We start from the raw sequence: 15000 nt of genomic DNA, 5'->3' as shown, positions 1-15000 counted from the left end.
CCTGGTTCAGATGTGCACAAGACTGCAGCGGAGCGCTGTCCCCAGAGCTTGGAGACGGCATGCCAAGCGCTCTAAAACATTATGCGTTCCCAAGGCTTCTTCCCTCACGTCTTCCCCTCACTTTCTGTGTGCGTGTGTGCGTGTGTTTCCAATTTTTTGTGTTTCTTTCACCCTTGGTTTGCTGGTTTGAAAATAACGAGGACTTGTTTTTCCATATGCGTGGGAGGGGGTGTGTATGTTTCTGTAACCTCTATAATGCCGTCTGAAGGCTCCTCCACACAAACACTCCATCTGGATCACAGGAAGGCCCGCAGGGTGAAGAGGCTTTGTCACGCTAGTTAATAATGGGATGGGATCCTGTGTGTGTGTGTGTGTGTGTGTTTGTGTGTGTTCATGTATGTGTGTGCATGTGTTTATACCCTCCTCCTGTAGTATTAATCAGTGCCCCAATAGCCACACACACACACACACACTAACAGCTAGTTGAGACATGTGCTGTGTCTCTCAGGGTGCCTCTTTACGAGGGTTTGTGTGTTTTTAATGAGATACAAGTCTAGGCCTAATAATATGGATGCAGAGGCTATATATGCTTTCATTTGTGTGCCTGCTTGTGTGTACGTGTGTGTGTGTGTGTGTGTGTACGTGTGTGCGTTTGAGCTCTGCTGGGTGGAGAGGGGACAGTAAACATGAAATATGGCTTGGTCTCGCTATGAAAACCCCAAACAGCACAAACTTCAAAAAACATCCTTAGAAGTTCTGTGTCAGCATCCCCGGACCTTTGTGAGGCCCTGTCCTGCATAAGAGTTTGTATGCTCAAGCAGATCGTAAGCGGTCAGCATGTATGCCTCATGGCATGATGTGGACAGCTCCCTAGTGGGCTAGTGCTTCAGCAAGCCTTTGTTCTCCAGCGCTCCTCTGATACAGGGCCATTGATGCACATGTAGGCATTATGAATGCATTGCAATTTCATCTTGTGTGTGAGTTTAAATCCAAACTTGTCTGTGTGTGTGTGAGTGTCAGAAGCTCGGAGCACATGGCTTGATTGCATCAGCATGTGTTTGTTGTAGAATTGTTATCTTGTGTCTATCTCTGTAATCAGGATGGAGAACTTCCTCCTGCCATCAAACACACGACTCTAAACCCAAAACATGACTGCAGAGTGTACAAAGAAGCTTAAAATCTTAAAATCAGAGGTGTGTGTGTGTGTGTGTGTGTGTGTGCAAGCATATGGGGGTGGTGTAGAAAAGTCAGGAATGTGTCGGGTTATTGTGAAATAGGACAAGTGTGGAGCCTTCCCTTCCTTACTGCAATGTTGCAAAGGATCATAGGTAGAAATCCTCCACTGTGGTCTTGAAACATGTTGCTTATGTGTTGGCACACACAGGTTGACATGCATCCACAAGCACCTCTCTCTCTCTCTCTCTCTCTCTCTCTCTCTCTCTCTCTCTCTCTCTCTCTCTCTCTCTCTCTCTCTCTCTGTCTGTTCATGTGTGTGTGTGTGTGTGTGTGTGCACGTGCATATGAGTGTGTGTATGATTGTTTATAGCGCTGTTTTTGTCTTACAACACAAAAGGGTACATAAACACGTGCACAAACTAACACATGCATGCACACTGTCATAAACTACACTCTTTGCCCCTATGGCTGATTATAGCATATCTGTGTATGCATACAACTGGTGAAATAGTTGTTCAATAAAAAAAACAAAGTCACACAAACACACAGCAAAGACTGTGAAGATAGAAGTGAACCGGGAAGTGTGTGTGTGTGTGTAATTTTGTGTGTGTGTGTTTGTGATTCTGGGCCAAGGGATGGAATGAAGATAAGATTACACCATTCAGAGTCTACCACTGTGGGAAACATTGTAGAGCACAACACTTGGCACAGAGACCGGAAACACACGGACATGCACACACACACACGCACTCACTCTCTCACACACACACACACTCACTCTCACACACTCACACAGAAACCGGAAACACACGAACATGCACACACACACACACACACACACACACTCTCACACACACACACACACACACTCACACAAGGCAGATTTCCTCCAGATATACCTTTCTTTTCCTGAATGAGTAAGGGTGGAACAATTGATTGATATTATGCTTTGAATTCCATGTAGATATGTTCCTGTGTGTTTGTGTGTGTGTGTGAATGTGTTTTCCTATCAAGATAAAATGTTATGAAAGAGATTCTAGACAGTAACGAGACAAAGTCCTCATATTTTATGATTATTGCACACTTTCACTGTCTGTTTTCTTTCAGTGCTGTCTTCAAGTGTGTGTTCACTGAAGGTGTGTGTGTGTTGGGGGGGGGGGGGTTATAAGTTGCTCTGGGATCAACTGCTCTCCCTTGAGGTGTCTGTTTCCTGATTCAGCTTAAACACACTTTTCCCAATTATTTATAATGATGTGTGTTTGACTACTCTCTATTCAGCTGTGTTCCTGAGATGCTGCAGTTCTGTGATTGATTTCCTTGGTTGGTTGGCCCAGTAAATTTGATTGCTGATTGAGTTGGTCTTTCGTGTGTGTGTGTGTGTGTGTGTGTGTGTGTCTGTGCCTGTGTGTGTGGCTTCTGGTTGTTTTCTTTCTCCCCAGTGCAGAATAAGTGTCTTTTGTTTCCCTGTTTACAATCGCGTGGGCCTTGTTTATGTGGGGCAGATTAAGTTGCCCCCCTCGGGCTCATCATGCCAGGCTGGTCTGCCCACCCACTTACCCCGGGCACGCTAACTGGCACTGCCAACCCACAGGTCCCTAGCCCTTGGAGCTCTCTTTTTCTTCTCAGCCCAATTGGTGCTTATTCCCAGAATGTGTGTGTGTGTGTGTGTGTGTGTGTGCGCGTGTGCGCGCGCATTTTTTGCTGTCCTCAGAAATTCTGGTCAGCCCTGGCTTTCCCTAGAATCAGAATTAAAAAGAATTTCACGTGCATTGCCAGGATTGCAACACACACACACACACACACACACACACACACACACACTCTGCCTCTCTCACTCACATGTAAAAACCATGGTAGTGCAGCCTCAGCCTGCAGCTTTAGCAGATAAGCTGCTATTTAGAGGAGAGAACACTGCTGAGAGCAGTGCTGAATGTGTAGCTCATTCCAAGGGTCTGCACTCCGTAACACACTTTTAGTAAATGCACTTTTTTACTGCACTTTCTCCTTAGTGTGAGTGCATATTCATATGTCACACACACACACACACACACACACACACACACACACACACAGTGACACACACACACAGACACAGATGTATGTACAGTCTTCACCATCAATATGGGTTGGTGTGTGTGTGTGTGTGTGTGTATGACGCATGAATATGCAGATAATGTCTTCTATATCCTGATGTCTTCTTTTCCTTTATGCCATGTCTAAATGACTGACCCTTCCTCTCCCCCGCCCTCTGTCCCTCCATCAGATGACAGTATCTCGGCTGCGAGTGCGTCGGACGTCCAGGACCGGCTGTCGTCGCTGGAGCTGCGCGTGCAGCAGCAGGAGGATGAGATCACCGTCATGAAGGCGGCGCTGGCCGATGTGCTCCGCAGGCTGGCTCTGTCCGAGGACTCGGCCGCCGCCGCCAAGAAGCAGGCCGCCACCGGCAAAGGTACGCGGACACCTAAATGGAGATGTTGGCCTCCCTCTCTTTCTCTTTCTCTCAGAAGGCTATCAAATCCTCATCAGATTGATATACAACTCACACACACATTATCTATTCTCTCTCTCTCTCTCTCTCTCTCTCTCTCTCTCTCTCTCTCTCTCTCTCTCTCTCTCTCTCTCTGTGATTGTGTTAAGTAAGCAGGCAAGCACTTTGAAGCTGGATTTTTATCAATGCACTTCTTAAAGTGGCATGGAACAAAAGGAAAGGTAGTTCTCAAGTGGGTGTGTATATCGCTTATGCACTGTGTGTGTGTGTGTGTGTGTGTGTGTGTGTGTGTGTGTGTGTGGTTGTTATCAGGTATGCCTTTCTTTTCTGTGAGTGTGGCATTTAACTTCTGAATCCCATCTGTACCTTAAGTGAGTTTGAGTAGGTTCCAGCTGTATGCTAATGTGTGTGTGTGTGAGTGTGTGTTTGTTTATGTGTGTGTGTGTGTTTGTTTATGTGTGTGTGTGAGTGAGAGAGAAAGAAAGAAAGTAAGAGACAGAGAGAGAGAGAAAGAGAGAGAGAAGCCTCCAGTGGTTCCCCCGGTGTTTACATGGAGGAAGTGCAGGATCAGGGCCAGACTGCTCACAGTTTAAAGCCTTCTGTCTCAGAACATTTCCATTCCCAGCACGTGTGTGTGTGTGTGTGTGTCTCTGTGGCTGTGTGTGTTTGTCTGTATGTCTGTCTGGTTGTCTGGCTGTCTGTGCCTGATGGTGACTTTGTATATTTGTGTGTCTGGCCACGTGTGTGTGTGTGTGTGTGCGTGTGCGTGCGCGTGGCACGCTGGTCTCCACATAGGAGTATGTGTGTGTTTTGACATGTGTTTCTTTAAGAGCTTATATACAGGGGGCCACTTGAAGGGATTTGTTTATTCTTGAGCTCACAATGCTTAAGCCATCTGCTGCTTAAGTACTGTAATCACCACATTTTCATGTTTTCTAAGACTGGTCCCTTCTAAGAAGTCAAAGGGATGTGCAGCTTAACATTCACACATATACACACTCCGAGAGAAAGAGAGAAATACTGATGATGTGCAAATTCTTTACAGCATAGTCAGAAAGCTATGAGTTTTCATTTTCATATTAACAGGTCTCTTTGACTCTGGCATTCTCTTCTGGTGTGTGTGTGTGTGTGTGTGTGAAGTTGGTGTGCAGCTGTTTTCAGATTGCATTTAATTCCCCACATTTTTCTTCTCTCTCCCTCACTGTTTTCTCTCTTTTTCTTGACCCACTCCTCAGCCATATATCTGCAGCACAACAACTATGGGAGTGTATGTTTGTGTGTGCACATCTGGCTCTGTGTGTGTCTTTGTTATTTACTATGTGTGTGTTTGTGTTTGAGAGATATTGTGTGTGTGTGTGTGTGTGTGTGTGTGTGTGTGTGTGTGTGTATGTGACTGTGTGTGACTCTGTGTTCCACCCATGGACACTGGCAAGTTCTTTTATTCCTTTATCACGCCTCAGTAAGGACTCCCACCCACCCCCGGCTTGGATGACTCTCTGTGTGTGTGTGTGTGTGTGTGTGTGTGTGTGTGTGACTATCTGGAAACAATATGCTCCTCTGTGCTGTGGTGACAGCATCGCTGGTCTTCTTCCTCAGAGAGAGACGTGAACTCTACATTTCCCAGCTCAACAGACGTTTCTTTCAGTCTGTTCCTCTGCTGGGTGCTGCGGACACATCTGTATGACAGACAGTGGCTGCCCAGGGGTCAGGAGGGTCAGGAGGGTCTCAACCTGACCCGCAGTAGCGCTCGCCCCCAAACAGCAGTCCAGAGACTGCAGTGAGTCACGCGTATCTTTCCCCAACTGAGTGAATGTCCTGACCACTGCTGCAGCAGTCACAGTAGCCAGTGTTAACTGGACGGTGAGAAATGCACATACACATCACCATTTATTCATGTTCCGGGGCCTTAATCCAAAGCAGCATATATGGCTGGCTATTCATACTGGATATAGTTTCATCACTATGTGGCTTTGAGGGTATGGAACCTATGACCAATGACATTCATTTCATCAAGCCTTAGTTTGATCTTCAGACCTTCACTGAAGTACAATTCTGCTTTTAATGAGCCAATACTGCTCCCAGTGTAATACGTTGACTTTAATTTGGAGGGGTGTAGAAGTCAGAGCTCTGTTTGATGCTGGCCTATTCTCTCACAATGTGTGGATCATATGTGATATCAATCTGGGAGCCATGACCAGGCGTAGGAAAATCCTTATAGAACACATGCCATACGCAGCATGTCATCCTATTACCTATGGAGAAATGGTGACGTTTATTGGACCTGCTGTCAATAAAAGACCTATGAGCATGACATACCTTTAAATACATGTCAGCTCCAAGTAAGTTAAAGCATTAAGCATATGTCAGATGCAGTATATCTCCGGCTTGTGTCTAGCTTGAAGACCTTTCAGTGAGGAAGGTAGTGAAGTTAGATAACTGTACACGTGGAGCAGTGCATTCACATCGTTCTAGTGAAATGTGGTGAGAACCAAAGCTCCTGATGCTGAATTTCCACCTAATATCAGCCCATGACGTGACGTAGTTCCCCTTAGCTGTCTTCTGATTGATCAGAAGCTCCATAATCAGTTTGGGAAAGGGTTTTTGGTGACCAGTCCGTTTGGGTTTAAGAAAAGGCGAATTGTGGTGCTGGTGTTGGGTCCGTGTGTCCACACACTAGCGGATATGGAGCAGTGTGAGTTTGTGTATGTTTGTGTCTAGACACGACACATCGTTCTCTGCCCAGCCTCATTCACCCCTTTCCTTGCCTCTCCACTCCTTCCTCCTTTGGTCAGTTGTTGTTTTGGTCAGTCCCCTTGAGCTCATTATGACATCACTGCTTGCTTAATGTGGTCACCATGACGATGACCTCTGGCAGGCCCAGCGGAGAGATGTCTGTAAAGCTGAGCAGATGACTCTGCGTTTTCTGGCCTCTTGCCTTTTCATGGGGTCAAGATCTGACTCCAGACGACCCAACGCTATTTCTTGCCCTCAAACGATTCACTTTGATCTCTTATTATTTCTATTCCATTCATGATTTTAAAGGATTAAATAGCGTTTGCTTTTCTGTTGTCTCAAACCAAATGAATTAAATGTGCTTAGAGTCTGCCCTGTCTTAAATCATTTCTCAGGGATCTGGCAAACCCACACAATATCCTGGCATCATTCATCTAATACTGATCTGATGACACAAATACGCCCATCAGCTTGAGGCTCAGTGTCTGTCATAATCTAGTGGTGTCGGACTGTTTTCCCCCTTACCAGTGGGGTGCCAGATCTGCTTCTGACAGTCATATGGATCACCTTGTGTGTGTGTGTATGTGTGTGTGTGTGTTCTTGATGTATGGAATGGCTCCGTGGTGGACAAGGACACACTGAATCTTTATGTGGTGTTTCTTACTGCTCACTTTAAATCTGCTGTGGACCTCTGGAATATTCCATCTCCCTCCTCTCTAAACCCACTCCCCAAAAGAGGCCCCTTCCTGAGTCTGTGGCCTCACACACACACACACACACACACACACACACACACACACACACACACACACACACACACACACACACACACACACACACACACACACACACATACACACACACACACACACTTACTTTTGTACTTTTCCCACTTGTGAAATGTCAGGGCTGACTCAGCACCTCGCTGCTCAGCACTTCTTAGCTTCTGTACTCTGTTATTCCTGCTCCTCATTATCAGCCTACTATTCTCACTCTCTCTCTCTCTCTTTCTCTCTCACCCTCTCCCTTTATCTCTCTCATTATCAGCCTACTATTCTCCTCTCTCTCTCTCTTTCTCTCTCACCCTCTCCCTTTATCTCTCTCATTATCAGCCTACTATTCTCACTCTCTCTCTCTTTCTCTCTCACCCTCTCCCTTTATCTCTCTCATTATCAGCCTACTATTCTCACTCTCTCTCTCTTTCTCTCTCACCCTCTCCCTTTATCTCTCTCATTATCAGCCTACTATTCTCACTCTCTCTCTCTTTCTCTCTCTCTCCCCTTCTCCCTCTATCTCTCTCTCTCTATCTTTCTTCCACTCAGTGTTTCCATGCTCCCCTCCTCACTCTATATTTCCCCTCATCATTTAGTATCTGGAATGTGGATTTTCGGCTCACTGGTGTCAGAAAGCAGAGACATCCGGTGGTAAAAAAAAAAAAAATAAACTGTGCGACTCTCTTCCTGTCCTCCACATGACTGCAGTGACCATGGCTAGGGTGACATGTTTACAAGGCTGACCTGCACTGCTGAAATGGGCTCACTTGTGTTTACATTGAAGCCCAACATAGGTTGAGTCTTTATCCAGACTGGTAGTGCACCACATGATTGATGTGCTTAAATGTATATGTAGTTGGAGTTAAACTGGGAAGGGACCCAGACAGGGGCTCTGTGTGGGCTTGACCCTGCCGGAGAGACACGGACGCGGTCAGTGTCTGAGAGAGGGAGCGTCCTGTGGCAGGAAGGCAGTGACAGGTCCTGGATGGAAGGCAGACGACGTCTCTACTTCCTCCGGGCGGCGGAGGTCAGGCAAGGACTTCCTCTGAAATAGTGCAGACTACACACACACACACACACACACACACACACACACACACACACACACACACACTCTTGCTCCCCTTCTCACTCTCACACACACACACACACACACACACACACACACACACACACACACAGGAAGATCAGCGGGGAGATGTGAGGCTTGGCCTCTGCACCAGATAATCTCTTACATATTAGATACATACAGATACAGCAGATGGGGGGGATGGTGATCTGTCCAGACCGGAGGCCCCAAGGGCACTTGGTTCCAGATCAGGTTCTTACATACAGTACAGAAAGCAAAACATAAACCTCTCATCAGCAGTTAATTATGAAACGAGCTGAGAAGGACTGGGTGAGAATAGCCAAAGGGCTGACTTCTCTGTGAGACGCTGTGGTTGGGTTGGGGGTGGGGGTCTATAGAGGCCACCAGCACTGTGTGTGTGTGTGTGTGTGTGTGGCCACGTGTCCAGGCGTGTGTATGTGTTTATGTTTAGGTAATCAAGCGTAAAACTGGGCCATGTGCTTCAGACATCAGATCGCTTCCCCCTGGGACAACACACACACACACACACACACACACACACACACACACACACACACACACACACACACGTCTGGAGTGTGCCTTCTACAGTATAGTAATTACATACACAACCCCCCCCCCACCCCACGCACACACACACACACACAAACTCCACCCTCTCCAATTAAAGCAATCAGAGGCCCCACAAACACTAAGGTTCCAGTGCAGACCGACTCCATCTCTACAACTACACTAACGAGTGACAACTCACACTCACACAGTCATTGCATAACGAGCTACAACAATCACACACTCACCTTATCAATGCATCAGACTGAGACGACCTAACATGACCAAACATGGTCTAGTCAGGACACAAGGTGTCTTTTCCAAAACACTAATGTTCATCCCTGTGCCATAACATAACCTTTCTATAGTTCTATCAAATAATAAATACATAAAAAATACAGGTAAATGTATGGTTTTAGCATTTAACTATGAGTTTATTGGACAGCAGTCACACGTCTATCATATTTGGACACAAATGGGACACAAATCAGACATTTAACATGGTCCCTGTCGCTGACTGGGCAGACAGCTGAAATGGTCAGCTTTAGAGGGACACAAGAATCAGACTGGAAAGGCGGTCCCTGTTGTTTCCCTTGACGATGGACATTTTCTCAGTTACTGCTCTTGATGAATGACTGCTTTGGAGATTCATGATGTAGACATGCTTGTGTCTGAGACACCGGACAGTCTGAATTGTAAATGAATAAACAACATCCCTTTTAGACCTACATTAGCCATGAGTGTTGTGTCTGTGGGTACAGTTAAGTGCAGCGTAGATTACAGTTTTGGTTATTCATGCTGCAGACACATTTCACCATGGAGCGGAAGAGACTGCCTCGTCAGCACGCATATGTGTGGCGTGTGTGATGCGGTTGTGTCTAGGGTGGCACTACTTTCTTTTAGTTGTGTGTGTGTGTGTGTGTGTGTGTGTGTGTGTTTGTGCGTGCGTACGTACGTACGTGTGCGTGTCTGTGTGTGCATGCACTTTCGTGTGTGGCTTTCATTGCCACATGGGTGACATGCAAGCATTCGAGTTTTTGTGAAGTGGTTTGTTGGCATCTCTGCTCTGTGGCAGCAGTGTTTTTTCCTCAAGTCTCTCTCGCTTTCTTTCTCTTTCTTTCTCTTCCTCTCTCTCGCTCTCTGCCCCCCCTCTCTCCCTCTTTCTGCTCTGCTCTGTCTTTGTCTTTGTCAGACAGGACTTATTTAATCTCTTAAACCCTGATCCAATTAGCTGGTGTTGTGGTAGTGTGTGCTTGTGCCTGTGTCATCGTGTGTGTGTGTGTGTGTGTGTGTGTGTGTGTGTGTGTGAGCGAGAGAGAGAGAAGGAGAGCCTGTGTGTGTGTGTGTGTGTGTGTGTGTGTGTGTGAGAGAGAGAGAGAGAAGGAGAGCCTGTGTGTGTGTGTGTGTGTGTGTGTGTGTGTGTGTGTGTGTGTGTGTGTGTGTGTGTGTGAGAGAGAGAGTGGAGGGGCTGTTGAGAGTGTGAAGCTGGATTAAATGGGGACATACCCCAGACAATCCTTTGTGCTCGGTCTCTCAGCCTTTTCTAACCACACCCTCCGCTGTCAATCATATTAATCTCTTTTCAAAGTCGTTATTCGTATGCTTCCTGATTTAGTCCTAATGGAGGTGCGTTCAAATTGTGTTTGTGGACATTGGCAAACAATTTTCTTAGAGTTTGCCAAAAACGTTTGCAAACGCTCCCAACCAGTTTGAGGAGGTAATTCCCAGTGAATGCTTACCATTGACATTTAACAATTTGTAATTTGTACATGTACGTTCAAATTTAACAACTTACAGAAAACGTGTTCGCCTCAAATGTTCGTCTCTGCTCAAAGAATTTGAATGCACCTCAGGTCAAAGCTTTATAGGATCTGCTAGCTCCCCGCCCCATAAAGCAGGCCATCAAAAAAACGTGTCTCTGTAGGTAGCCTAGGCTCTGAGATCTGCACCAGGGTTGTGCACAATTCGAATTGCAATTCTGCTTCCTGTTTGCTACCTCGATTGAAATGCAAGTGAAATTCAAGAATTGAATTGGAATTTAAGAGCCAGTTTCAATTAAATTCTGGAATTTTGCACAAGCCTGATCTGCACACAAATACAAATGCTATCAACAAGTGTTGCCGACCACTCAAAGGCAAAATAAAGTGTTCCAACCAATAACCAATGAGATGCGCATTCAGGAGAGTTTCAATTGCACGCGAAGGAGCGGGAGGGAGTAGTGAGCTATCTCTTTGTTTTATTTGAACATCAACAGAAGTGACGTTACACCCGCAATCGCTGATACAACCTTTAAGAGACAGAATGATCAAAATGGTCCAAGATTAGATTTCACTGCCAACGTTTCTGTGTTGTTGATCCCAGTTAAATGTCAGAGGATGCGCCAGAACTCATTTTTCCCCCGTCTCTTCATGTCCCTAATTATGGTCTTATATCAACAACATTCTGTAGCCACAGGATTGGAGAAAAGCAACCACATGACGTCTGTTTGCAGTCATCTACAGTAAAAAGGCACATACATTGTTGCTCATGCATGTATAGCCACTCAAGGGTGTTGATGTAATTGAGATGCTAGCTTATCAATTAGATCTGCATGCATTTTGAGTGAGCGGCATTTCCAGCATCTGTTATCAGGGAAGAATAGTGCTTTTGCGTGTGGACAGAGTGGTCCTAGTGACAGTATTAGTGATGTCATGCTTGTGTGATGAAAATGGTGTTGAAAGTGATGATGATGAGGATGATGATGATGGGTAGTGGGAGGAGCCAGAGGATTACTGTTTATAGTGAAAATAACTGTGATTCCATCGGTGATGAATACGTTTTTCTTCTTAAATGATCACAGTCAAGTCCTGATTGGGTCTCTCCGTTGCCCCCTGCAGGTCAGAACCCGCTGCGCGAGGCCTACTCCATGTCCTGCATCGCCAACGGAGGCTCCAGTGTGCGCAAGACGCACCGCGACAGCACCGCCGTCTCCGTCGCCAGGAAGGAGACGCTCTCCTCAGCAGCCAAGAGGTAGAGGACACACACAGGAGAATATATATATATATATATATATATATATATATATATATATATATATATATATATATATATATATATATATATATATATATATATATATATATATATGCACACACACACATACACAGATCTCACCACGCAGATGCCAAACAGCGTTACAAGAAAACACACACTCTAACTTTCTGTTCCTGGTCAATATTGACACAAGGCTTCCCTGTTATGTTTGCTAGTCTTTCTTGAACCATTATGTGTCGTTATGTAACCTTCCTCTTATAGCTCACAGTGGAAACAGTTTGTTGAATAAAAATAAATATAACCTGTGAATAAAACCTGGCAAGGAGATCACTCCAGTAGTGCAGGTGGGTATGGCTATATTGTGATAAGTGAGCTCTGCATCTTCCATGCTCAGTGGACCATGAGGAAGATGATATGTGTGCATTGTCTCCCTGGCTGTGATGCAACAGCTCTTGTCACAGTCTGTAAGCTCCTGAGGGCAATGTTTATTTTTCCAACAATCCTGAAGCCAACTGACATTCTTTATAAGTGTGATGAATGTGGATGCTAAGAGAGGACTCTGTGCAACTGTTAGACTATTGATGTCAAAGGTCTCTCCAAATGCTGTTGTTATTGTTGTTTGTTTGAAGATCACCAAAGAACCCCCTCAGCTAACTTCAGGATAAAGGCCTGTGTTACCTGAGGGGGTGTGTGTGTGTGTGTGTGTGGACTTTTTTCACTGTCTGTTTATGTTTCCGGAGTGCCTTTATCGTTTTGAATACCAAAGAATGTGGCTATTAGCATGGGAATGTTTAGTGTTTGTTTTGTTTGATATTATACCATATTTGCTGTCCTGTGTTGTCCTATTGCAATTTCAGTTCTCTTTTAGAGTGTTCTGTCTGTGAACACCTCTAACTCCCAGGTTGTCCCTTGACCCCACTCACCTGTTGTCAACTTCACGTGAGCCTTGGTTGTTTTTGCAGCGGTACGGAGCGGAAGCGGGACAAGCCAGCCATGGAAGGCATCAAGGAGAAGGAGGAGCCTCCGCAGGCTAACGATAAAGTCCCCGCGGCCAGACCCCAAACCCCCTCCAGCCACCCCCCATCCCCCCCCCCCCCCCCCCCAAAGGCAGACGCCGGAGAGCAAGGGCCCCCCACCGGCCAAAAGGTTCCTCCAGCCTCCCATGCCTCCAACCCTCACCCTCCTCAATGCTAGCTGAGCAATGTTTGGGGCAGGGCTGACATGCTGTTCCTTTGGACAGCACTATGCTAAGCTAAGCTAAGCTAACAGGCTAATATCTTGTTTGGTTTGATTTGATCTAGAGGCTGTTTTTCTCAGCTCTCTCCCTCTCTCTTTCTCTTTGTATGTTCTGCTTTGACAAGAGTGCACGCCTGCCACCTTCTCTCTTTCTCTTTCTCTCTCTCTCTCTCTCTCTCTCTCTCTCTCTCTCTCTCTCTCTCTCTCTCTCTCTCTCTCTCTTTCTTTCTCTTCCCGCTGTTTGTCACTTCATCCCTGACCTTGCAAATTGGAAAAGCTCACAGTAACATGCACAAATGAATCTCAGAGGGGGAAACTGGGCCAAGCAGATGATATGTACTGGAAAGGACTCGAGGCCTCCAATGCTCGAGGTTGCGACATCAGTGAAAACAACAAGGATGATGTAGGGAGATGCAGGAGCACACATACACACACACACCCACATACATACACACATGCACAAACATTCACACACGTACACACTCATGCACAATTGGGAGTGCATGCACACTAGCCCGTAGAGGAGGCAAACACAAGACATGTGTTGTTCCAGAGATGATATGCGGTGACCAAGCACACAGCTGAGAGGCCTGTCCAACTGCTCCCCGGGCTGCAACCTTGCGCCCCACACCACGTCATGGTCTCACACACACACACACACACACACACAGGAGACATGAACATGGAAAAACAGCAAAACTGCAGAAATATTGACACAGACATGCAGGCGGGACAGCAAGGATAGCTAGAAATACATAGACTGATGGTTACAGTAAAGATAAAAGATGGTAACCCTGTCTCATTGGCAATTAAGCCACATGAAAACAAGCAGACCACAGATGAAAACACAGACAGAAGAACCACCGGCATGCTGACAGATGAGGTTTGCTCGGTCTGATGAAGGCATGGAGCGAGTCCTCGTAAGATATCAGAACAGCATAGATGCTGAAATACTGTAGATGGATTTGCATGCTGTCTGCATCTGCCATTATGGAAATCCCCAAACTGTGGTGGAGTGAGGAAGCTGCCACTGGAACAGTCTAGAATTAACCGTGCAGGCCAGAGCCCAAATTGCCCAATTCAGTGAAATCCTGCCTCATTTGCAGATGCTGACTGGCCACACACAGCACATATTTCTGCATGGCTCTTATGTTGTAATGAACTAGGTGATCTATCTGTGTATGTGGAGACCTAAGCAGCAGACCCAGTGGAAAGTGGAACTCTCACCCTGCGCTGTGTCTGTAGGGGCATCCAGGTTTTTATATTTTGGGACACTCCACTAGGACAGCTCCCTTGTGTGATCCAGGAGCTGTTTCAGCTGGTAGTGGATGACTGTGGTCAGATAGAGGCATGGACAGTACAGTAGGTGAGGTGTGGAGAGGGGAGGGGAGGTGTGTTGCATAAGGGAGAGCGCCAGAATCTGTTGGGTCGGAGCGTACAGCAAGGTCACAGAGGTTCAGCCCGGCCCAAGAGGTTCGGGGAGAGTGATGGGAAACAGATGTCTGTCCGTCACTCGGCCATGGCTGTGTGCTAGCCCTCCCACTGGTCTGCTAGTATGCTTACGCACACCCGCACAGGCACACTTTGATGAGGTCAGGCTGTGGTTGTATTTGAATACCTCAGCTCCATGACCGTGCATTCTCGTGCCCCATCACACACCCACACACACACACAGAAGAACTTGCCTCTCGCCACAATTAGCCTCCCATATTAGCTGCGGAAGCCATCAGCTCCAATTAGCTTCAAAGATACTGCAAACCAATTAGCTTTGTTTCACCCCTCCTGCTCCAGCAACCCAACACACACACACACACACACACACACACACACACACACACACACACACACACACACACACACACACACACACACACACACACAGAGATCCTTCCCGTGCCCATTAAGCTGGGAACAGCCAGCCT

General features: G+C 46.4%; 1 protein-coding gene across 1 annotated transcript in view; it reads left to right on the top strand.

Annotated features, from left to right (window-relative positions):
- The window catches only part of LOC125311338 (echinoderm microtubule-associated protein-like 4), a 49293-nt gene that overhangs the window by 5683 nt on the left and 28610 nt on the right, over positions 1 to 15000 (top strand). Inside the window, 4 exon segments of the mRNA XM_048269274.1 lie at positions 3440 to 3625; positions 11686 to 11818; positions 12805 to 12930; positions 12932 to 12988. Of these exon segments, the coding sequence (XP_048125231.1) occupies positions 3440 to 3625; positions 11686 to 11818; positions 12805 to 12930; positions 12932 to 12988 (502 nt within the window).

Source organism: Alosa alosa, chromosome 18 (genome assembly GCF_017589495.1).
Source record: "Alosa alosa isolate M-15738 ecotype Scorff River chromosome 18, AALO_Geno_1.1, whole genome shotgun sequence".
Taxonomy (NCBI): Eukaryota; Metazoa; Chordata; class Actinopteri; order Clupeiformes; family Clupeidae; genus Alosa; species Alosa alosa.
This window is presented reverse-complemented; position numbering and strand designations above follow the sequence as displayed.